The sequence below is a fragment of the Typopeltis vanoorti genome, chromosome 24 (genome assembly GCF_054136105.1).
Source record: "Typopeltis vanoorti isolate ZY-2024b chromosome 24, IOZ_Tvanoo_1.0, whole genome shotgun sequence".
NCBI classification, from domain to species: Eukaryota; Metazoa; Arthropoda; class Arachnida; order Uropygi; family Thelyphonidae; genus Typopeltis; species Typopeltis vanoorti.
In genome coordinates, this window is record NC_143572.1 from 38,354,522 (window position 1) to 38,381,805 (window position 27,284).

General features: G+C 37.0%; 1 protein-coding gene across 1 annotated transcript in view; it reads right to left on the minus strand.

The window, feature by feature from the left end:
* The window catches only part of kl-2 (dynein heavy chain 2, axonemal kl-2), a 1,497,432-nt gene that overhangs the window by 993,530 nt on the left and 476,618 nt on the right, over positions 1-27,284 (minus strand). Inside the window, exons 22-23 of the mRNA XM_090414156.1 lie at positions 22,338-22,526; positions 13,545-13,761 (exon numbers count right to left, since the gene is read on the minus strand). Of these exons, the coding sequence (XP_090270282.1) occupies positions 13,545-13,761; positions 22,338-22,526 (406 nt within the window). The remainder of the gene's footprint in view (positions 1-13,544; positions 13,762-22,337; positions 22,527-27,284) is intronic.

Consider the following 27,284-nt stretch of genomic DNA (forward strand, 5'->3'; position numbering starts at 1 on the left):
TATGGCAGAGATATAAGGGGACAGGTGAAGAGAGGATGCATGAAGAATATAAGACACAGGCCAGAAGAGTGACTAGTGTGGTAAGGAAAGTGAAACTGAAATATGAGAGGAGATTGGCCCTAAGATCCAAAGAAAATCCTGGGGAATTTTTTAGCTCTGTGGCTAGTAAGAAGAGAAATGACTGTGGAAGAATGATATTGTGGGATAAAAATGGGAACAGAGTGACTGATGCAGAGGACATAGTGGAATTGTTCAATGACCACTTTATTGGAGTATTTCATCCTGGAGGAGTCAGTTTTAATGCTAGAGGGATAGAGCAGGTTCGAGATTTAGAGGTACAGGAGGAGAGCGTGTTTCAGATACTGAGAACTCTGGATGTCAATAAAGCTTTTGGACTGGATGGTATTTCACCACGAGTTTTGAGAGAATGTGCTAGTTAACTGACAGTGCCTTTAACCAGGCTTTTCAATAAAAGTCTGGCTTCGGCAAAGGTGCCCAGGGAATGGAAGGAAGGTAAGATAGTGCCATTGCATAAGGGTGGTAACAGACTGGAAGTGTCTAATTATAGGCCAGTCTGTGTGTCATCAGTAGTTATTAAGATCTTGGAGAAAGTAGTGAGGGACCGTATACAGCACTGGGCAGATGAGGGTAACGTTATTTGTGAGAGTCAACATGGATTTGTGAAAAGGCGCTCTTGTTTTAGCAATATGCTAGCCTTTTATAATAAAGTTACAAGAACATTAGATGGGGGAAAGGCATATACTGCAAATTTCTTAGACTTAGCAAAGGCATTTGACAGGGTGCCACATGGTAAGCTGATATTTAAGTTGCAACACATGGGTCTGGTTGTAGATTGGTCAACTGGATTCAGGATTGGCTGTCTGATAGGTATCAGAGAGTTGTGTATGGTGGAGCAGTTCCAAGGAGACAGAAGGTTCCAAGTGGTGTCCCACAGGGCTCAGTACTAGGACCTATATTGTTTACCCTTTATATCAATGACATTGCCAGTGGATTGCAAGGGGATATTCAGTTGTTTGCAGATGATGCGAAGCTGGGAAGGATTATTAGTAATAGTGCAGATGTGGTAGCCCTGCAAGAGGATTTAAATAAGCTAGATAGATGGGCAAATGAATGGGGGTGCCAGTTTAATGCAGCAAAATGTAAGGTCCTGAGGTTTGGGAAACATCGATGGGATGCTGCATACTCTATGGGAGGAGTTATACCGGAGAAAGTTGGGGAGACAAGAGATCTGGGGTTGATGATTGATAGAAACCTGAAGTTTAGGGGACATATTACAAAGGTGGTGAAGGTAACACAGAGCATTGCTGCAATTATGAGAAGGACACTGACCTGCAGAGATAAGAGTGTTATCGTTCCATTGTATAAGTCTCTGATCAGACCACACTTGGATTATTGTTCTCAGATTTGGTCCCCAGGATTTGAAGGGGATAAATTAACTGTGGAAAAGATACAAAGACGAATGACAAAGATGGTCTCAGGACTATACAAGGATAGTTATGAGAATCGGCTGAGGGAATGTGGACTGCAGAGTTTGCCGGATAGAAGAAGGAGAGGTGATATGATTGAGACTTTTAAACTGTTGAGATGTGGTTACAGGGTCGACACTGGAGAGTTCTTTCACTTGGTTGAACAGCAGGAAGGAGTGATGACAAGAGGCCATCCCTGGAAGTTACAAAAGGAAACTGTGAGCAAGAGGGTGAGGAGTGGTTTCTTTGCATGGAGGGTGGTTGAGCCATGGAATGCATTACCTGATAGAGTGGTGAGGGCGCGAACGGTCAGTGAGTTTAAGGAGTGATATGATTGACTTTGTGTTTCTTAGGCGGGGGGAACCTCCCCTTGATGTGTCTTGACAGACTTTATGTTCTAAAGAAGGACCTCCCTAATGTCCTTAGGAAGGACCTCCCACAATGAGTCTTTTGACTCCATGGAGGTCTGAATAATAATAATAATAATATAGCAGAGATTAAGAGTAGTGTCGAATAGCAACAGGAAGGAGGACAGAAGACCAACAGTTCAAGAATAGGAAGTTATTAATAACATTGTGGGACTGGGTAGGATATCATCATGTATATTACAGGAATGTGCAAAAGAAGTTGCAGAGCCCTTGACTTGATTGTTGAACAGAAATCTGGCAATAGGAACAGTTCCAGACAGTGAAAAGAAGGAAAAATGGTGTCACTGCATAAGAGAGAGAATCAAGCCAGTAGTATCAAACCATAGATCGGTATGTATATCAAATGTAGTAGCGAAGGTGTTAGAGGGGTTGGTTAGAGACAAAATACAACCATGGATTGATGAGAAAATAGAAATCTTTCAGCAGAGGGAAACTTTCAACAGAGCAGCATGGGTTTGATAAGAGAAAGTTATGCTTTAGTAACTTGACTACATTTTATAATAGGGTGACTAGTGTGTATGATTGGACAGAGGAGATGCTTATACTGTACTTTATTTAGATTTTGTAAAGCATTTCATTGATTACTGCATGAACTACTGCTAAAATTGAACAGGATTGGGATGGATAGTCATTTAATAGACTGGTTACAATGATGGCTGAGTGATAGGAGTCAGTGAGTTATGATGGTGATGAGTGGGATTCCACAGGGCTCTGTTCTGAGATCACTGTTGTTTAACTTATTCACAGTGTGATAGGAGATATTTGGTTGTTTACTGATGATGCTAAATTAGGAAGAGCAATGTCAGAAAGTTCGGATGTGTTGTTGCAAGAGGCTATAAATAGGTTGGTGCTTTGTGGTGAATGGGGATGTAAAATGTGGATGGTACTTCAATGTTGCTAAGTGTAAAGTTATGCACTTTACAAAGAAGATGGAATGAGGTTTACCACATTGGAGGAACTTTGATTCAGGAGGTGGAGGATGCAAGGGCTCTGAGTATCTTGTTGGATAGGGAACTGAAGTTCAGATGACACATCGCAAAAGTTGTAAGGGTTACCCAAAAAATTACTCCTATAATGTGCTGACATGTACGGATAAGGAATTGATAGTTCTACTGTTGGATTCTGAATGAAGAGAAATTAAAATTATTAATACTCCCTTCAGAATCCAACATAATCCACCATATCAAAGGCAACATTTGTAGATATTATGTAATGTAAATCTCTTGTTATAAACTATTATTCATATAATTACCTTTGAGTTTTTATTTTTATTATTTAATATAGGACATGTATTAATAATAGAAAGGACTCTGTATAAAAATAACATTCAGATTATTTTAATTATTCCTATATTGATAGTAAAAGAATTTGTGTTCATCATAATTAATTATATATTAATTGAATTGAAAAATATCCTTTTATTTAGTTTCTGTATGTAAAGTTAAGTTATAATGTTATGCTTATGCTTATGTACTGCTCTAACTGTTGTCATGGAGACGGAGTTAAAAATAGAAGCCGCGAGCATGGTAGCACGCTAGTTATGGACGTGAGATGGAATTGATATGAGCTGGACAGTGAGAACAGGTTTTGGTGGGAAAAAGAAGGAAGGTATATAAACGGAAAGTGACAGAAAAACAGGATCAGTCAGTCAGTCAGTGAGTTAGCACCAGAACAAAAGTGACTGAGTCAACACTAGAACTGTGTAACTAGGGAATGAGTATAGTTTGAGCACTCAGCACATAAACGGCACTCAGAACAGTACAACAGAGATGAGGAAATAATTTATTAGCAGCACGGAGTTAAGTAAGAGGCTGTAGTAAAACGAAATAAGTGCTGTAATCAGATTACGAAGAATCGAGATGTACATTGACAACTCAGAATATTATTGTGGAATTCTGAAGTTAATATTAAGTTCCAGTGTTTTCAAGGTAGATTAGTGGAAAGCTGATTCTATTGCAAAGTAGTATATGAGGAATAAGTGGATTTTCAAGTGCAAGTGTGTCTACATTTGTGATGTGCTGAGATTAATAATTAAGTCAATTTAAAGAAGATTACTTTTGAAATGTGTAGCTCCAGTGTGATAGTTAACCAAAATTTTAAGTGTGCTTCAGTAAATAATATGTGCAAAGATCTATTCCAATAAGAATAGTTATACTTAATAGCATTTTAGAGTGAAGTTATAAGAATTAACTCCTCCTGTTAAATCTTAACATTAACTGTGGTGTTTATGCTGAATTTAGCCGAAGCTAGAAGATTAATAGTCTCCCCCCCCCCCTTAAAGTGATATCCACCTTCTGACTGAACTATGTGATTTCTGACTAAGGGATAGATAGAGAATACAATTGTTAAAATATTTGCTGTGAATTTCTGTAATGTTGTACTTTAGAACTATCTTGTTTATTATGGAAGAATAAGATTTCAAAGACTCAATGTTTGATGCTAAGAGCTGAGTGAATGTTATGAGTTGTTGAATAGAGTTAATTTTGCATTATCTTGTATCCAAAGTATGCTTGTGTATATATTTTAATGCCCTACATTAAATGTTTTGTTTTATTGATTTCAATTTGTTGTTGGCCTGATTCTTTTTCACTGCACCGTTCATAAAATTATTGGATCTAGCGGGAACCTTAAATGTTAATGTAAAATTCCGCCTATATATATAAACATTAGACTGCTAAAGTTAATTAATTTTTCATTACACTATTGTGCATAGACTAAATTTAATATAGGGTGGCACAGTATAATAGAAATTTCCCTATATTTGAATTAGTAATCAATATACAATTAATTAACCTTCATAAGAACAACATTAAAACAAGATGGCAGACTCGAAGCCAGGATGTACCATTACTAGAGGAAGGACGATTCAACACTACTCTATAAGGTGCTGATTAGCCCTCATTTGCATATGTGCATAGATCTGGTCACCTGGCTATACTGGCGATAAGGAAACATTAGAGACAGGTGAGTCGAATAACTAAGACTGTCTCAGGACTCTGTAATATTGAGTATGAGGACATATTGAGTGAATGCAGTCTTCACAGCTTGGCTGATAGAAGGACTGGTGATATGACTGAGTTGAATAAGTTCATGAGAGGAGCCTATCAAATAGATACAGGGAATTTATTGCATAGGATAATGGGTGATGCAAGAATGTTATGTGATCTCTTTGCAGTTAACTATACAAAGGTCATGTGTGTAAGGAAGTGAAAAAGAGATTTTTGGCTAGATGGCAGATAAATGCATGGAATGCATTGCTAGAGTGAGTGATGAGTGCTTCAACATTGAATGAATTTGGTTATTTTATAATTACATAGTTATTTGTGGTCTGTGAGCATTCGACCTCCGGCGATGAGTCTTTGAACTCCATGAAGTCTTCATCATCATCATCATCATCATCATCATGCATATCAAGGATTTAGGCCTAGCATGGCCTGTTCCCTTAGAAGTCATCGTTGAATCGTTTACGAGGACGTCCTGGTTTTCTTTTTCCTAATGGCTTGTACTTTAAGGCTTGTTTTGGTAATCTTTCTGTTTTCATTCTTTGAATGTGTTCCATCCATTTATGTTTATATTTTTTAATTTTTTCTATTACTGGTTCTTGGTTTAATTCTTTCATAATTTCTTTATTTCTCTTGTGATCAAATAAGGGTATACTTTGAAGTTTTTCTCATAAATTTCATTTCTGCTGTTATTAATCTTTCTTTGTCTTTTTTGTTTTATTGGCCAGATTTCGCTTCCATACATTAAGACTGGTAGGGCTAATATATTACATACTTTTAGTCTGGTTTGTTTTTGAACTAAGTTTGGTTTAAATATAGAGTTAATTACACCTGTTATTTTAAAATATTTTGCAATTTTTATGTTTATATCTTTTTCATTTTGATCATAAATCCTAGGTAATTAAATGAATTCACCTGTTCTAAGATCTTGTTATCTATTACTATTTTAGTTCTTGCTGGATCTTGTCCTTTAAAGGCCATAGTTTTTGATTTTTCTGTTGATATTATCATACCATAATCTTTATCTCATTTAGATCTAAAATAGCTTTCTGTAGTTTATCTTCAGAATTTATTATTATTATTATTATTATTCAGGCCTCCATGGAGTCAAAACACTCATCGTGGGAGGTCCTTCCTAAGAACATAAAGTCTGTCAAGACTCATTGAGGGGAGGTCCCATCTAAGAAACACAAAGTCTATCATACCACTCTTTAAACTCACTGACCATTCTCGCTCCCACCACTCCATCAGGCAATGCATTCAACCACCCTCCACACAAAGAAACCACTCCTTACCCTCTTGTTCACAGATTCCTTTCATAACTTCCAGGGATGGCCTCTTGTCATCACTCCTTCCCACCTGTTCAACCAAGCGAAAGAACTCCATAGTGTCAACCCTGTAACCACCTCTCAACAGTTTAAAAGTCTCAATCATATCACCTCTCCTTCTTCTATCCACCAAACTCTGCAGTCCACATTCCCTCAGACAATCCTCATAACTATGCTTATACAGTCCTGAAACCATCATTGTCATCCGTCTTTGTATCCTTTCCACAGTTAATTTATCCCCTTCAAATGCTGGGGACCAAATCTGAAAACAATAATCCAAGTGTGGTCTGATCAGATATTATACAACGGAATGATAACCTTCTTATCTCTGCAGGTCAGTGTCTGTCTCATAATTGCAGCAATCCTCTGTGTTACCTACACCACCTTTGCAATATGTCCCCTAAACTTCAGGTTTCTATCAATCATCAACCCCAGATCTCTTGTCTCCCCAACTTTCTCCGGTATAACTCCTCCCATAGAGTATGCAGCATCCCATCGATGTTTCCCAAACCTCAAGACCTTACATTTTGCTGCATTAAACTGGCACCTCCATTCATTTGACCATCTATCTAGCTTATTTAAATCCTCTTGCAGGGCTACCACATCTGCACTATTACTAATAATCCTTCCCAGCTTCGCATCATCCGTAAACAACTGAATATTCCCTTGCAATCCACTGGCAATATCACTGATATAAAGGTTAAACAATCTAGGTCCCAGTACTGAGCCCTGTGGGACCCTACTTGTAACCCTCTGCCTCCTTGAAACTGCTCCACCATACACAACTCTCTGTTACCTATCAGACAGCCAATCCTGAATCCAGTTGACCAATCTGACATCCAGACCCATCTGCTGAACTGAAATATCAGCTTATCCTGTGGCACCCTGTCAAATGCCTTTGCTAAGTCTAAGAAAATTGTAGTATACGCCTTTCCCTCATCTAATGTTCTTGTAACTTTATTATAAAAGGCTAGCATATTGCTAAAACAAGAGCACCCTTTCACAAATCCATGTTGACTCTCACAGATAACGTTACCCTCATCTGCCCAGTGCTGTATACGGCCCCTCACTACTTTCTCCAAGATCTTAACAACTACTGATGACACACAGACTGGCCTATAATTAGACACTTCCAGTCTGTTACTACCATTATGCAATGGCACTATCTTACCTTCCTTCCATTCCGTGGGCACCTTTGCCAAAGTCAGACCTTCATTGAAAAGCCAGGTTAAAGGCACCGTCAGTTCCTTAGCACATTCTCTCAAAACTCGTGGTGAAATACCATCCAGTCCCACAGCTTTACTGACATCCAGAGTACCTGGTATCTGAAACACAGATACCAAGTACCTCCTGTACCTCTAAACCTCGAACCAGCCCTATCCCTCTAGCATTAAAACTGACTCCTCTAGGATGAAATAAAGTGTTCATTGAACAATTCCACTATGTCCTCTGCATCAGTCACTCTATTCCCATTTTTATCCCACAATATCATTATTCCACAGTCATTTCTCCTCCTACTGGCCACATAGCTAAAAAATTCCGTAGGATTTTCTTTGGATCTTAGGGCCAATCTCCTCTCATATTTCAGTTTCGCTTTCCTTACCACACTAGTCACTCTTCTGGCCTGTGTCTTATATTCTTCATGCATCTTCTCTTCACCTGTTTCCTTATATCTCTTCCATAGCCTCTTTTTCACATGCAATTCCTGTTTAATATTGTTCGTCATCCACTTTACTCCAAACTGTGTCCTCTTCTTCACTCATGGTATATAACTTACCATTGCTGCTAACAAATATTCTTTCACAATTTCCAACCCACTAACGATATCCCGGCCTTCCAATTCCTCCCTCCATGAAACTTCCCGAAGTTGACGTCTAAGACTATTATAATCACCTGCATTATAATTCCACATAAGTTCCCGTCTCTTTGATACTCCTGCATGTCTATTCATTTTCCAAGTCAAAAACATATGGTCACTCTCTCCAACTGGTGGGAGAGATGTCATCTCAGTTATTATCAACTCTTCTGATGCTATAACCAAATCCAAAACTCTTGAACCTCTTGTTCCCTCTGTTACATGTTTCCTAAGACATTTGTCCCTCAAGAATTCTAGAAATTCCATTCCACTATTGCTACATGCATCTTCCTCTCTCCAATTTATACTACTGTAGTTAAAATCTCCCATAACAATCATTCTTCTTGCACTTGCCAAACTTAGCTGTCTAAACATCTCCTGGTCCCCATCCTCTGTGCTCCTTGGTCTGTAGGAACACCCCACTAAATATCCTGTCTTGCCTACCTCAACCTCACACCATATACTCTCAAAATCATTTGTCACACTTCCTTCCAAAGCCTCCACTCTTAGAGGACATTGGTCATCACTTATCATAAGCAGTACCCCACCACCATGCTTTTCCCTCCTATCCTGATGAAAAATGTTATACCCAGCGACTTCTATTCCTGTTGTTATATCCCCTTCTGTCAACCATGTCTCAGTGATCGCAATAATTTTTGGCCAGTCTGATGCTATCTGCGCCACCAATTCCTCTCCCTTATTCCGGATACTCCTGGCATTAGTATAAAGCATATAAATGCCACTATTTCTATATTCAGCATTAACCGTTCTAGACTCCACTGGGCTCAGTGTTACCTGACATCATCTCCCTTCTCCCAAGTATCGATTCTCACAAGAGGCCACCCCTGCTATCATCCTCCCTGGGACACACTGACTCATTCAGAACAGCAATCTCTCCAGATGCCTAAGTCTTTCCTCATTCAAATGTAAACGGTCTCTCACATACAATTCCTCTCTTTCCTGAAACGCACTCCGAGCATCCACATATACCAGTCCTCTCTTGTCACACATTCTTGATATTATGCCATTTAATATCACCGCTCTTCTGCTCAGCTCATCATTATCATACCTAGGCAGTACACACACACACTACTTTTCCTCTCTCTGTCTTCTTCCATACAGTCTCAAGCAAAAACCTCATATCTGTCGCTGCCCGACTTACATTACCACTCAAGTCATTTGTTCCTACCATCACAATCATCTCATCCACCCTTTCACCACTCTTAATTGCCATAGCCACCCTTTCTATTGTTCCTCCTGGCAAACACTCCTCATGCATCCTATCTTGAATACTATGGATCATTGAGTCGTCATACATTATACCTCTTACCATTCCCTCTCTCTCTCATTCCCTCTCCTCTACTGTTATTCTCTCTTCTAGCATTCTCATACCTCTCTCTCTCCTACTGTTTCCATTCTCTCCACTTCTAGCACTCCCATACATCTCTCTCATTCCCTCTCTCCTACTGTTTCCATTTTCTCCACTTCTAGCACTTCCATATCCCTCTCTCATTCTGTCTCTCCTACTGTTTCCATCCTCTCGTCTTCTAGCATTCCCATACCCCTCTCTCATTCCATCTCTCCTACCATTTCCATTCTCTCCTCTTCTAGCACTTCCATATCTCTCCACTTCTAGCACTTCCATATCTCTCTCTCTCTCATTCTGTCTCTCTTGCTGTTTCCATCCTCTCATCTGCTAGCATTCCCAAACCTCTCTCTCATTCCCTCTCTTCTACTGGTTCCATTCTCTCCACTTCTAGTACCCCCAATTCCTCTCACTCATACTCCCTAAATTCTCTCTCTCCCCTAGTCTGATTCTCCTTGCATTTATCTCTTCCATTCTCCTAATCTTATATTTCCTACTTCTGCTCTCATTCACAAGACATTCCACCTCCTCTTTCAACTCATCTATTTCCCTCTGCAGGTCAGTGACTCTTAATCTAAATTCACTCTCCCAAACAAAATCATCTCCTAAACTTTCACAGTCACTCACACACTATCAATTATTATTTTCTCATTCATATATATATCTTTTTCTCATTCTCTCCTATCACACTACTTGTCTTCCTACATTCATTCCCCGTTCCTGGAGCAAGAAAGGCGGATATCGATATTTCTAATGCGCTTATTTCCTCCAACTGCCTGCATTTTGCGCACATACGCTCTCCGCTCTCTTTCACAAGCCACATATCTAATTCCCGAGACACATGCATGCCGCAAGTACTGCATGCCACAAAGTCCCTTATGATATTGCTTATAATTGCGTTCTTAAATGGCGGAGGACTTGGTGATACGCCACTTGCGACTGCTGCTGAATCCGCCATCATTCCTTTCTGCCGAGTAGCATAATTTTAATAATTATTCAATTAATAAATTCCGTTAAATAAATAAGAAAAAAAAGTACAAACAATTATAAGCAAAAAAATAATTAAGTACTAAATATAATTAAATAAATGAAATATAACTAAATACAGTAACGAAAACTTAGCTTCATTTTGTCTTCCACCGTTATGCATTTGATCCTGATAGTAACCAAAATATATTATATCGCGACAGCACCTAACTTCCAAAAAACAACCATTGAAGTACACTCGTATTCAGAGAAACAATTTAGCGCTCATAAACGTAGAAAAACGGGGAAAAAAATGGACTATTCACTGATTAAAAATCACTTTCTTCTGCACAGCTCAAATTCACCGCCACGTGCTCCGTGTAATTTGTAATTTGTAATTATTATTTGGTTGTCGGCAAAGAGGAGAGTGTTTAAGTTTACTGTAGAAGAAAGTTTAATTCCCTGATGTAAATTTTTATTCCAGTTTATTATTATTTCATTTAAGTAGATATTAAAAAGAGTTGCGAGTTACTGAGAGGGGACATCCCTGTCGGACCCCTTAGTTTATCTCTCTCGTATATGATAGCTCATGATTTAATCTTATTTGTATTTGATTTATTTCGTATATACTTGTGATAGCTTTTAGGATATTATTTGGCATTTGTCTTTCTTTTAATATGTTAAATAATATGTTTCTTTTAACTTTGTCATATATGAAGTCTTCATAGTAACACTAATACTAGTACTGATACTAAGAAACTCAATCAGTGCAATGATTTCATTTCTCTTATTTCTAATACTCCTTGCATTTATAAATATGCATTATAATTCATTTTTGATCAATAATCATTACCACCTATGCCACCCATGACTGCTCTACACCTCCTCCTGTCTACTCATGTTTATAACTCAGGTTATAAACATGAGTAGACAGGAGGAGATGGTAAGTATCCTCAAATAAGAGAAATGAAATCTGAGTAATATAAGGTAATATTTACCTTATATTACTCAGATTCAACTACTCCCTATGCATTCCAGGCCATCCTATGCCTATGCTAATAATCTGCATACACATATTCATTACTCCTTTCATAATTCACTCTTCCTCACACTGTATCTCTCTCTCTCTCTCTCTGACCACCCTGATTCTACTTTTGTTTCACTGTCCAGCTTGCATCTTTGTTCTCACATTCTCATCTCTATCCATAAACACTTCAGTCTCACCTGATCCATTCTCTTGCTTGTTCCCGTAACTCATCACTATTCCTTTTATTAACAGTCTCTCCAGTTGATGGTGAGGATCCTTTATGAAATTCTGTTTGTTCCTGAAATGCATTTCACACGTCAAAATTCTACATCCCTTTCTTCTCATGCACCTCTGCTAGAATACTATTCATGATTTTCTTTCATGAAGCATTATTCATCATGGATTGTTATTTCTGTGCATCTAAACTTTGGCAATATGTCCAAGAAAGAGGGGATGACTAACGACACAGGGACTCTGTTCTTGGGCTGCTTTTTTCATTCTATTTCTATGTCAATGAAATTGTGAATAGTTTTGAATGTGATTCTTGAATGACATTTAATATGCTGATAAAATAAACTGCTGGGCTGAGCATGCAATCTGAATGTCCCCAAATGCAGGTTTATAACATAAAAGTTTCATTCTCTACTGCTCTGTTGAAATGAAAGATACCTCAGAATGAATATTAACAGGGAATAGAAGTTCAGGTGACATATTGCAAAAGTTGCAAAGATGATTCAGACATTTGCAAAATACTTTATTGTGCAGTCTATAGAAATATTTTATGTTGCAGAAGTATAGAAAGAAAGTGATCCTGGACTATTAAGAGAGATGGAAGAGAATGATGAGGATACTTACCATCAGAGATAGGAAAGTGTTTATCCAATTGTATAAGGCACTGATCAGATTGGTCATCTGAATTTTGGAAACACAAGGAAACCTAAGAGAGTATTCAAAGTAGTCAATGAAGATAATATAGGATGAGAAAATATATTCTACAGATTATGGTGAAAAAAAAAATGTGTGGGAGGAATGATATAATTCAGACAAATTCTTGAAGGAAACCTAATGAATAGTTACCACTATGCTCTTCCAAAGGGAAAAAATAAAAATGTATAAGAATAAGAACAAGCTGGCCTGACTAGCCAAGTGATTAGTGTACCCATTCTCCAACCAACAGGCTATGGGTATGAATCCTGCCATGGGCATGAGTTTTTGTGATTGTCTTTAGGTGAAAGATGAATTTCAAGTGTGAGACCACTACCATGTTTACTGGAGACCTGAAGTGGCTTGAAAAAGTTTTATGTTTGGTCTCTATCTATAGAGACCAAGAAGGTTTCTGGACTATGTAAAAAATAAATAAAAATAGAAAAAAATCAATAAAAAGAGAAAAATGTACAAATGTACTATAGGTTTACAAATAAACCTTTCGTGGGCAGGTGCTAGGTTTAAAAAAAAAAAAAAAAAAAAACAGAAAAAAAAGTATGCATAGCCCTTAGGAGTTGTATTTGGATGTGCTGTGAAAAGACATGTGCAGTAGGCTTTTCGAGTGGCAGGCAATGAATTAAATCTGTTGCTAGAGAAGTTAGTAAGTATATGAACAATGAATGATTTAAGCATGGCATGACATTACTTAAGCTCCAATGCCTTTCAATCATCATCAAATTCCTGCCATGTACCCTCAAGGGGGGGGGGGTGTACAGGATATGATAGTACTACATGAAAAAAAATTACATCATTACTACCTTCCTATCTACGATTTTCCTCCAAATCAGTCTGTTACTTGTCAAGACTCCAACATTATCAAATCTTATATTTCTATTGTCTAAGGCAATGAATGGAAATCCAGGTGTTGTAATAATAATAATAATAATAATTATAATAATAACAATAATGATAATAATAATACAAAAAACATTATTATATGAAATGTCCTCATTATAACAAAGCCCTTTATAGTCCTGGACAAAGGCCTCATTACATTAGTGATCTGTTAACAGAAATTCTTTATAACAAAATATTCCTTCAAGAAAAAATCTCATAAGGGAGTATTGACAGTAATAATAATATACAAGAAACATAACTAACCAAAAATTGGTAACTTCTTGTTTGGACATATGGCACCAAAAGTCTGATCAAAATGCATTCCTAATTTTTCACAAAGTAATCTATAGAACCATCCTTTGTCCTCATCATTAATAAGACGATCAGAGAAGGCATGATGACATTCGTGAAACCATAAACGTATAATAGCCTGCCTGGTATCAATGAAACCTTTATTAGCAAGCAAAAGTCCTTGAATTACCTGAAAATCAAAATTTATTTTCTGAATCAAAAAAAAAAAAAAAAAATCAGTAGCAGACAAATCAAAAAAATACTCAGCTGTGCAGACCATAGATGTTCAGTAATAATAATAATTTTGTATAAATGAGGAGTACATAAGTGAAGTAGCAATTTTCCATTGCACACAAATATGTTCTGTTCTTTTTTAAACTTTTTTTGTAATGAAGAAAGTTTTTTCACAACACCTTAAATTCACTATAAGGATGTTTTAAATTCTTTAAAAATCAAATCCTGTATTTAAATAATAATAATAATAATGGAACTTTCACTTGGAAATAAATGAAACAAAACAATTCTTGATTTAAATTAGAGATGCTAAGAAATTATATTCTTTGTTTAATCCTTTATCCAAGTGTAAGCAAATAATATTTGCACATGAAGTATCTTCACAACTGAGCTACTTGTATATAGAGGCTAATGACTTCACATCAATTGCCTTAATATCCCATAATGCAAAGCACACATTAGGATAGCAATAATAATAATGATAATAATAATAATAAGAAGAAGAAGAAGAAGAAGAACATGTAATGGAGGGGACCACAGGTTTTGAGAATGCTGAATATGGTAACAGTATCAGGGGATATGTTCATAACAAAGGTGGACACTCTACGTAGTTCCAGCTGGAAAGAATGATCATGCTGTTGTGTTTTGGGACACTGCTAAACATGCAGAATTCTTTCCCAACAAATGGCTTATGTTGAACTATAAAGCTGATACGTGTGTAGAGGCTTAAGTGCTGTGAGAACATCATGTTGTAGGCTTAATGGATTTTTTACAACACTCAAAAAGAATTAAAATAGAATTTAATACTTCCTATATTTCGTCCTAGTCACTAGGACATCTACGGGGATTACAAAAACAATTAATGTAACATATACACAAATAACAAACAATACTAAATTGTGTATATGTTACATTAATTGTTTTTGTAATCCCCGTAGATGTCCTAGTGACTAGGATGAAATATAGGAAGTATTAAATTCTATTTTAATTCTTTTTGAGTGTTGTAAAAAATCCATTAAGCCTCCAACATGATATAAAGCTGATAATTATGACAAATTTAGGAGTTATCTTAGAGCAGAGCCATGGCTTGAGAAGCTACAAGGAAAGAATGTCATTAATTCTTGGGAAATGGTCAGGAATTGCTTGAGTAAATCAGTATTAGATTGCATACTTATAGTCAAGAGGGTAAACCAAGTAGGAATTAAGTGTATGAGCAAAGATATAAAGCAGGAGCTGCAAAAAAAAAATAAGTTCATTCGGTTTATGCGTTAGTACAAGTTTATGCCACTTCACTTGTCACTATTGTTGCGCTACCATGCATTTCACAATTTCACATAATCTTTCAGTGAATTTTCGTTCTGCCTACTTCAGTTGCGTGTGTGTAACATATTTTTAGAAATGGAAAGAAATAAAGTACATTACAGGCATATTTTGCTTTTTTATTTCAAAAAAGGCAAACAAGCTGCAGAGGCCCATAAAAAATATGCAGTGTATATGGGGATGGTGCCTTAACAGAATGCATATGCCAAAAGTGGTTTGCCAAATTCTGTTCTGGAGATTTTGACATCAGTAATGTACCTTGCACTGGTTGCCCGACCGAGGTTGATTCGAGTGTTGTGAAGGATATCGTCGACAAAAATCCGTCAAACAGTGCGGGAGATTGCTGCAGCACTGAACATATCCCATACAAGTGTTGAAACCATTTGCACAAGCTGGGATATGCTTCAAAACTCAATGTTTGGGTGCCGCATGAATTCTGAAGTCAATATGACTGCTTTCATATTGACTTTTCTATTCTGTCAGATATCTTCCTCATTCAACCATATTTTACCCATTCCAACAATTTTTCAACAAATAAACTTAATATTATCCCTTATTTCTGATGCTTATGGCATTTGTAAATAAACACAGCAATTAATTTTTAATTCTATAACCAGTCCTGGGGAAATCACAGCCATCTGCTGGCTGTGATTTCCCCACCACACCTGCCCTTCCTGTCACTTTAATCACTATTTACTAAACATTTCATCAATCTCAACTACCCCACCCCCCACATCCTGCTCCATTCCATCTATGCTAATCATCACTATACATACATTCACCACAAATTTGCAACATCCACTCTCCCTATGCCATGCCTACCTGTCAACCCCAACCACTCCCCCCATTTCTTTTCATGCATTCCTATTTTTTCTTCATCTCTCACACATCTGTATTATCAAGAACTTTCAGTCTCATCCATTCCACTCTCCTGATCTTTTACTTCACCTGTCACTTCCCTTGATCTCTTGTTTGCATGATACACCAAACTTCCTTTTAGCAACAGTTTTTCCAGTTCACTCACTCCAAAGCCATTCAAATGCAATTTGTCACTTTTTTTACAAATCCATTCTTCCCTCAAATACATTTTACGTCTAAAAACTGCATTCTCTTCTTCTCACACAACTCTTCCAGCATACCATTCATGATTCTGGCTCTTTCCATCTCAGCTCATCACTGTTTTATCTCAGCAACACAATGACAGTCTTTCCCACTATGCTGTTACTTTCCATTCCCCTCAATAACCTCCTCATATATCCATCCTTACATTCCCTTGATGTCCAACTAAATCATTTGTTCCTACAATGACCAATAATTCTCTTGGTCATTTCTTCCTCATAACCAAGCCACAAATTATCTTATTCCTTCTCTCTCTCTCTTAGAAAGCAGTCTTATGCATTCCCTCATTAAAAAAACCTCTAATAATGAAAATCTCCATACAGTGCTATTCTTCAGTCTTTTGTCTCATCTTTTTCTCTTTTTTTCTTTCATTCTTTTGCACGCTTTCATTTATTTCCACTAAACATCTTTCATGCAAACCAGACCTCTAATAATGGAATCTCCATACATTGCTATTCTTGAGTCTTTTGTCACATCTTTTTCTCATTTTTTTTCATTCTATCCTTTAGTACAATTTCATTTGTTACCACTAAACGTCTCTCATTTCGCTTATTCCTTATTTAATTTTTCCTTTTGAACAACTCTTTCTTCAAACCATGAATTCTGGCAATTTCACTCTGTTATTTTCATAATCTAGCTCCCTCTTATTCTGCCATACTTTCCTTCCATTTCCTCATTCCTACTTCCTTTCACTTCCATCTGAATTAATTTTGTTTTTTCATTCTTACACTTCCTCAATCTCACTACTTTTCATTCCATTATTCTCCCAGTCTTTTGTGCCCACATTTATTCTTACTTTCATTCCTTCAGTCTGTTTCACATTCACTAATAACTTATAGTTTAACAACATATCACACTTTCTACAGATCCATAACCTGTCTTGTCTCCTGTTCAGTCTTTCAAACACATCTTTCACATTTTGCTATGCATACATACTGCACTCACAACAACATTTGTACTACCATTATCCGTTCAAGGCAAGATTCAAAAATGCAATAAAAAAGTCAGTAACAAATCTACAAGCCAACAATCATGCAGGTATACATTAAGCTATAAAAAATAAACAATATTATATCAAAATGGAAGCAACATCATCAATTATTAAACAAAATAGCACTAATGTTTTGCAGAGTTTTTTTAACCAATGACCATGTACTCTGAGGCCTTCTAGTAGCCACTTTTGTTCTGATAATATGCTTACATGCGAATTCTCTGATAGCCCATTTACTTATGGACCACCCTGCATTGTATTTTTTTGTAGGTGAAGTAGCCTGAATGCATGATGAAATTGATTACCTGAATGATTTCACATAGTGGAACTTTTGTAAAGAAGGAATGAATATCAAAACTTACATTACTGACACACTTTCGTAGTGTATTTGGAAGAACAAATGCATGATGAGAATCAAACTCAGTTTGATTCTCATCATGCAAGAAGAATCTTTACATCAAACTTTTTCAGTTCAAGGTGAGTTAGCTGATCTCCAATGAAGGTATCGGTGGTGGTGGGGAGTTACACCAGATATTTATGTTTTTCATCTCACATACAAATAAATTAGCCAAAGAACATTCAATACATACAATTTACAAATAAAATATCATTATGGGCAGTATATAGTGAATGGTAACATGTGTAGATGAAGGAGTAATTAGTGCAGGCTATGGATGGTGTGGAACATGCCCTTCTGTGATGGGGAATCATCTGCGATGGTCTATAATTTGCTGCCTCTATCTTGAGGCCTTCTATTTGAACAACTCTATCTTGCTCTCTTCTCCGTTATTATTATTATTATTATTATTATCACATGACACTTCCAGGGAGTCCAGAAACTCATCGAGGGAGGGCACCTACTCTACAACTTTCTGTCTCCACCACTCAACTCATCAACTACAGTGACCCTCATCATCTACACCAATGATGTTTACTGCCCACCACAACCACTAGTTTTTTCACAAACAATCACAAACATCCATGCCCATGGTGGGATTCGAACCCACAGCCTTTAGGCTGGAGAGCGGATATGCTAACCACTCGGCCAACCAGGCTGGCATCCATCCATTTTCCATCCCTATGAGAATCTGCTGTCAAGCTTTAAATTCCACATTCCTTCCCAAATTTATCTGAGAACTGAAAGGCTTAATTTCTGACCAAGTAGACAGCATCTTTTCTTTCTATGATAACAAAAATCATTTTTCATCTAAATCTTTAGGCATTCTTTAGACAGGAGATGATTTTTTGGTGTCTAGTGATACTGATACCCCACCTTCTGAAAGGATGAAAGAGTTCTCGGCTTTGTCTCTAAAGCAGGCTCCTGACAGGAGTAAATGTACTACAAATTATCAACCTTTATTGGTTGACAAGTGATATAATAAACAAAAAATTAATTAATTAATTAATTTAAAAAATGCTCAGAGAAGGAAATTGGATAGTAAAGAAATATATTATGTTTTAGAAGCCCACGGAAAGCTTCTTACAAGAGAGGCAGAAAGAATGTAGTTATTTCCAATGAGGGTATTTATTTCTGTGAAATGATCTTGCAGAAATCAAATACCATTTTTGCCAAATTTCATAGCAAATTTTGTACTACAAATAGACTATTTCTTTGGTTCTGACAGGTTTATTATAGTGAGCATCTATTGCAATATAAATGCATTTTGACAGTAGAGCATAATATTCTTCTATGTTAGGGGTACATAGTAAATTTGGGAGTAAATTTTACTATGTACCCCTTGGGGGTCATAGTAAAATTTTTGGGGGGATATGCCACAAAAGCTCAAAAGTCACTAGATCTAGTAACAAAGTCATTAACTTGGCAACACCAATACTGATTATATTCTGAGAACTGAGTGACGAAGCGTGGTGCTGTAGTTCACATCTATACATGTTTATCAATCATCCCTCCCCTTCCCTACCTGAGAGAGAGCCAAATCTACCCTAATAGCTAATCTCTGGGAAAATGGAATTAAAAAGAACAGCTGTGATCAATTTCAGTGACTAGATTCATTTCTTAATTCATTAAAGAAAATGAGCAAACAATTGCAGACTTTTGAAGACATCAAACAACAAATAATCATTCACTTAAGCACTCTTAAAACTCTTATAAGGCAGTATTTTCCCCTCCCTTGATGAAATGCAAGAATGGATTCGAGACCCTTTCACATTTGATTTGGAAAAATGTAAGCTTCCATTGTCCAATAAAGAAGAGTTGATTGAGAGATCTTGTGTCTCCAATTCTAGACAGGTTAAAAATATTTATTTCAAGACATCTCTCTCTCTCTTGCTCCTTCGTAAAAGGATACAACACACAAGATTTCTGTTAAGTCAAATAGATTCCCAATGTCACGAATTCTTCATGGATATCTCGAGCTCTCTAGACTAAGAAGTTTGGCAACTCTTAGACAGAATGATCAACACTAGCTACGCTAAAGTTTTCAATAAAAGCAAACAGATTCGAATCAAGTAATTTAACCATCTTTATACAAACCATATTAAGTTCCAGACCTTCTCTACCAGATAACCAAGTTATTCTTAATTTATCGGATCACGTTTTAACCAAACCTGAAATCGCTATCCTCAAAAAAGGTTTCAACTATGCTATAACACCTGAACAGATACCAAAAGTAGATTTCATCTGCAGTTTAGACAAAGCAATCTCATCATTACCACCACATAGCAAATGACCTCAGATTAAAAAGTTGCATAATACTCTCATCTTCTAGAACCCCATACCAAAACTTTACCTCTCTAGATATAAGAACCATTCATAATTTGAAGAGAAAGAAAGATATCATAATACTTAAGGCAAACAAAGGTAACAATACTGTGATATTAAACACCAAGGACTATGAGGATAAAGTCAACAATCTACTGTCGGACATGTCTGTTTATCATATCTTAATAAAAGATCCTACATTAAAAAACCACAATGACACAAACGAATTACTACGCAATATGATCAACTGGTCAACAGATCTAATTAAAAAATTAATATCCATGCATCCTCTAACTCCAAGACTTTATGGCATTCCAAAAGTTCATAAAGATGGTATTCTTTTATGCCACATTGTGGATGGCATTAACTCACCTACCTACTTATTGTCTAAGTATCTCTCTAAACTCTTACAACAACATATCCATAACTCAGAGAGTTATATCCGAAATTCACAACATTTTGTGGATAAATGAAAAAACATTACTATATCTGATAATTATCTACTTGCAAGCTTAGATATCACTTCTCTTTTTACAAACGTTCCGTGGTGGAAGTTATCAACATCTTAGGCACTTTATTCCCACAAAATATACCCTCACTGTATAATCATTGCCTAAATTTGAACTATTTTTCTTGGAAAAAAACTATTTACCAACAACTACTGTATTGTTGGTAAATAGTTTTGTCTGTAACTTAACATAAAGCACTAGGGATTAGTGAATTTGATCCCTTTCTTGCTGAGCACATTGCCAAAATTGGGGGAAAAAAGGAAAAAATTTTGTTTCCTATCTTTCCTTTGCCACGCATGAGGAATTTATTAAAATAACAGGCAAGAAAGTAATGAAATTTATTGTGGAAGAACTTAAAATAACGTAGTACTATTCCATAAGTATTGACTCAACACTAGACTTGTCTCATGTTGATCAGCTGTCCTTCATTGTACAATATGTGAAAGAACATGGAACTTCTGTGGAGCATTTTTTGCATTTCATTCCTAATGTAAGTCACAAATCTGAAGAGTTACAAGAGGTGATATTGACATCACTAAACGAGCTTGGAATTGATGTAGCAAATTGCAGAGGGCAGGCATATGATAATGCTAGTAACATGTCAGGCAAGTACACAGGACTGCAAGCAAGAATTCTAGAAATAAATCCATTGGTAGAATTCATACCATGTGCTGGATATTCTCTGTCTCAAATTGGTACTTGTGCTGTCGAATCCTGTCCATACCCTTCTGCATTTTTTGATGTCCTTCAGAAACTGTACGTATTTTTCACATCTTCAACACATCGGTAGAGTGGTCTAAGAAAGCACCTGGAAACTTTTGCAAAAGTAATCAAACATCCTTCGCCTACTCGTTGGTCAGCTTGTGATGACTGTCAGAGTCTTCATGAGGGATGGACAGAAATAATTTCCACTTTGTCCGAAATTGAAAATGACACCAACCAGAAGAAAGTTACGTGATGTGAAGCAAGTGGGATTCTATAGCAACTTCAGTCAGTGAAGGTTGGGATCATGACCTGTCTATGGGCAGGTCACGAGGGGTGGCACTTTCTGCGGGCCTAGGGGCGGCAAATACCTAATTACGCCACTGCCCACCACCACTAGCATTTCCACAGACAATCACAAATATCCATACCCATGCCAGGACTTGCACCCACAGCCTTTTGGCTGGAGAGCAGATACACTAATTACTTGGCCAACCAGGCTGGCATATTTGTAGTTATGTAATTATGTAGTAATATATAATGTGTAATATGTAATAATATGTAATGGAATATGTAATTTATGAATACAAAATTTAATGTGTGTGTGTGTGTGTGTGTGTGTGTGTGTGTGTGTGTGTGTGTGTGTGTGTGTGTGTGTGTGTGTGTGTGTGTGTGTGTGTGTGTGTGTGTGTGTGTGTGTGTGTGTGTGTGTGTGTGTGTGTTTTATTTTATTCCCATTGTTATACTATAACTATAATTTTTATCTATTTATACAAGGGGTGTGCAAGTTACATACACGTTTCCAGGGGGTACATGAAGCATAAAAGGTTGAAAACCACTGCTCTATGTGATGGAATGGTTTCATTTGGGTCACATTCATGGAACATGCTCTAGATAACTCTCACAAACTCTGTTGTGAGATGCTTGTAACAACTTCCAAATGTAATATTATGAGAGCTTTCAACTGGTGTATACATTGTACAAGTGTTGAATGGATAAACAGAAATATGAGACTGATAAAAACTTTCAGTTCTTCTCTAGTGGAGGATGAAAAGGAAGAGAAAAATAAATGGATTATATTTTAAGTGATATTCTAAATGTAATACTCAAAAGCTATAGTTTTAGATAATGAAATAAAATGCTATGCTAGCTTTGAAACTGAAGAATACCTTGGCAATATCTCTAAGACTAAAAAGATAATGAATTTTAGCAGGAGTAGGAAGTAAGTGTCTCACTACTTCTTCATATAGTTGTAGAGTAGCATATATTAAAGTATCACCCAATTGTTTAATATCTTCTGAAAAATCTGCTAGTTTCTGGGTAATCATTGCTCCAAATATACAATGAAGTTGAGCCTCCTAAATGCAAAATAAATAAATAAATAAATAAATAAAAATAACACTAACAATAAACTAAAAAATTATGTTTGCATAATTTGCTATTAATTATTATTATAACTTCTGTAATTTATAATACTGATTTCTGATTATCAATTTAAATATTTTATACTTCAATGTTCTCAATTAAAAATAATTTAGGAAAAAATGAATCACCAAACAGTTTTCTGGGACATTAAAATAAATGTTTTGAATACTAATGCATAAAACAATGTATATGTTTCATCTTCATATTTCCTTGGTATTCATACACAGTGCCTTTAGGATAATTGATTGAAGTCTAGAAATAATTGACAATATACCTGGATTCTATTTCTCTTGGTGTGGCAAGTGACAGGATGTGCAAGATTAGTTTTCCTGGAGTTAGAATGAGTAGCATGATAGCTGAGGAGAGTAAAAGATAATAGTGCAGTAGAAAAGGTACTCAGTGTGTTGTTCAGGTATGACAGTAATGGGCTGAGAAGGACAGCAAAGAGCAAAGATCATGAACATGTCAATATGTGAGTAGAAAGAAGTGCAGCTTTTGAATGTGTGAAATTATTTGTGAGTTGAATGAAGTTGCATATGAGTGATAGACTGCATTTAAACAGTTTTTGTGCAAGTTGTGGAGAGGCTGTTGCTGGAAGGAAGAGTAATTACTGTGGAGAATAGATCTGAGGAAGTATGAAGTGATGTGGAAGAGCAGAAGAGTAAGGCAGGAGATATTAAAGGAGTGCTTATAAATTGGAAATTGAGTGCAGCATGAGTGAGCGAAAGACAGACAGAGAAATCAGGGAAGTCAATATGGACAAAGAAACACTGCATCATAAGGGTGAATGCTGGAAGCAGAGGTGAAGATATGAGCAGACAAGGAAAGAGTGGGATGGCCTGAGATATCAGGGAGTGCATTTGAGTCAGAAGCAGGTTGCAGAATAAGGCATGAAAGAGAATACTGGATGGGGAAAAGCATAGAGGGGTGCACATCTGAGAAGTGACATTGGTGAAACATTATAGACCAAGAAATGAACTATTATGTTTCTATATGAATGTCAGAGGTATCAGAAATAAGAAGAATGAAATTATTGCCTTGATCAATATTGTTCACCCAAACATTATTGGAATAAGTGTGATGTGAGTGGATGAGGATGACTTCCTGACAGGGATAGCAATGGATGGGTATGAAGAATTTCATAAAGACAGAAAAAAAATATTATGGAGAGGAACAGTGGAGGAGAGGCAATTGACTAAAGTGGCTTTTGCTCTCTGAAATGTTGAGTATGTCGAAAACGGTGAGGAAACACAATTGAAAGAAACTAGCAGTATCTGAAGAATCATATTGTGGGATTGACTCCATACACGTCTAATAATGATGAAGATGATGATAATTTCCTCTAGTGTTGGTTTTCAAATTCAATAAATCTTTTGTTGTTCTTCTCACTGGCTGCATCTCTGTTCATCGAAATAAATTGAAATGGAAGCAAGTGGAAAGAGGACATAACAGTTCCCTTGCATAAAGGAAACTCCAGGAGAGAGAGAGGTAACAGATTATAGAGATATTCTATAATCTGTTACTTCACTTATCCAAGATAGTGGATAAGTGAAGTTGGCCTAGCAAGAATTCAGGAATGAGTCCATAAGAATATGACACAGTACAGAGAACGGCAGCATGCCTTTGATGGAGTAGTGTGAATGAAAGGTTTTTGCCTCAGTAATCTACTCATTTTTTCATAAATGAGTACATTAATAAAGGAACAGTTGAGTTATATAAAGGATGCGGATATATCATCACACTGTTGGACTTTATAAAAGGCATTTCACAAAATATTACATGGAAATATATTACATTAATTGGAGCAATGGGGATTATTACTATTATTATTATTATTTAGACCTCCAAGGAGTCAAAAGCCTCATCGTGAGAGGTCCATCCTAGGAAACACAAGTCAATCAAGACTCATCGTGGGAGGTCCCTCCCAGAAAACACAAAGTCTATCATACCACTCCTTAAACTCATTGACCGTTCTCACTCTCACCACTCCATCAGGCAATGCATTCCATGGTTCAACCACCCTCCATCCAAAGAAACCACTCCTCACCCTCTTGCTCACAGTTTCCTTTCGTAACTTCCAGGCTCTTGTCATCACACCTTCCCACTGTTCAACCAAGCGAAAAAATCCTCATTGTCAACCCAGTAACTACCTCTTAAAAGTTTAAAAGTCTCAATCATATCACTTCTCCTTCATCTATCTACCAAACTCTGCAGTCCACATTCCCTCAGCCGATCCTCATAACTAACATTGTACAGTCCTGAAACTGTCTTTGTTATCCGCCTCTGTACCCTTTCCACAGTTAATTTATCACCTTCAAATCCTGGGGGACCAAATCTGAAAACAATAGCTAAGTGTGGTCTGATCAGGGTCTTATACAATGGAATGACAACTCTTTTATGTCTGCAGGTCAGCATCCTTCACATTGTTGCAGCAATCCTCTGTGTTACCTTCAAAACCTTTGCAATATGTCTCTTGAATTTCAGGTTTCTATCACTCATCAACTCCAGATCTCTTGCCTCCCCTGCTTCCTCCAGTATATCTCCTCCAACAGAGTACGGAGCAGCCTATCGATGTGTCCCAAACCTCAAGACCTTACATTTTGCTGCATTAAACTGATATCTCCATTCATTTGCCCATCTATCTAGCTTATTCAAATCCTCTTGCAGGGCTACCACATCTGCAATATTACTAATAACCCTACCTAGTTTCACATCATCTGCAAATAACTGAATATCCCCCCTGCAAATCCACTAACAATGTCATTGATATAAAGTTTAAACAATCTACATACCAGTACTGAGCCCTGTGAACCCCACTTGTAACCCTCTGCCTCTTTGAAATTGCCCCACCATACACAACTCTCTAATACCTATCGGACAGCCAATCCCGAATCCAGTTGATCAACCTGACATCCAAACCCATGTGCTGCAACTTAAATATCAGCTTATCATATGGCACCCTGTCACATGCCTTTGATAAATCCAAGAAAATGGCAGTATATGCCTTTCCCTCATCTACTGCTCTTCTAACTTTATTATAAAAAGCTATCATATTACTAAAACAAGAGCACCCCCTCTCAAATCCATGTTGACTTTCACAGAAAACATTACCCTCATCTGCCCAATGTTGTATATGGTCCCTAACTAATTTCTCCAAGATCTTAACAACTACTGATGACACACAAACTCGCCTATAATTAGACACTTCAGTCTGCTACAGCTTTTATGCAATGACACTATCTTACCTTCCTTCCATTCCCTGGGCACCTTTCCTGTAGTCAGACTTTCATTGAAAACCAGGTCAGAGGAGCTGTCAGTTCCTTAGCAGATTCTCTCAAAACTCATGGTGAAATACCATCCAGTCCCACAGCTTTACTGACATCCAAAGTACTCAGTATTTGGAACACGCTCTCCTACTGCACCTGTAAATCTCGAACCTGCTCTATCCCTCTAGTATTAAAATTTATTCCTCCAGGACGAAATACACCAATAAAGTGTTCTTTGAACAATTCCACAATATCCTCTGCATCAATCACTCTATTCCTATTTTTATCCCACATTGTCATTCTTCCATAATCATTTCTCCTCCTACTGGCCAAATAGCTAAAAAATTCCCTAGGATTTTCTTTTGATCTTGGGACCAATCTCTTCTCATATTCCAGTTTCGCCTTCCTTACCATACTAGTCACTCTCCTGGCCTGTGTCTTATATTCTTCATGCATCTTCTCTTCACCTGTTTCCTTATATCTCTTCCATAGGCTCTTTTTCACATGCAGCTCCTGTTTAATATTGCTTGTCAGCCACTTTACACCAAATTGTGTCCTCTTCTTCACTTGTAGAATGCAGCTTACTATTGCTGCTAACAAATATTCCTTCACAATTTCCCAAGCACTAATGATATCCCGGCTTTCCAATTCCTCCCTTCATGAAACTTCCCCAAGTTGATGTCTAAGACTGTTATAATAACCTGCCTGATGATTCCACATATGTTCCCATCTCCTTGATACTCCTGCATATCTATTCATCTTCCAAGTCAAAACCACATGGTCACTTCATCTTTCTCTTGGTCACTTTCTCAACTGTTGGGAAAGATGTCATCTCAGTTATTATCAAGTCTTCTAATGCTATGACCAAATCCAAAACTGTTATTTTGAACCTTCTGTTCCCTCTATTACATGTTGCCTAAGACCTTTCCCTGAAGAATTCTAGAAATTCCATTCCCTTATTGCTACATGCATCTTCCTCTCCCCAATTTATACTGCTGTAGTTAAAATCTCCATTAACAATCATTCTTCTTGCACTTGCCAAGCTCAACTGTCTATAACATCTCCTGGTCCCCACCCTCTGTGCTCCTTGATTTGTAGCAACACCCTACTAAATATCCCGTCTTGCCTATCTCTACCTCACACCATATGCTTTCAAAATCATTAGTGTCACTGCCTTCCAAAGCCTCCACTCTTAGAGGACATAAGACATCACTTATCATAAGCAGTACTACACCACCACGCTTTCCCTTCCTATCCTGCCAAAAAATTCTGTACCCTGCTACTTCTATTCCTGTTATTGCCAGCGAAGGTTGGTTGATTGGTAGAGCCTCTGCTGTTAATTGCTCGCAAAAACTTAAGCAAGTTTAAGCGTGGTTAGCAGTTAAAAGGGGATCAATCGTTCAATGGTGTTGGCACACTCTCGCT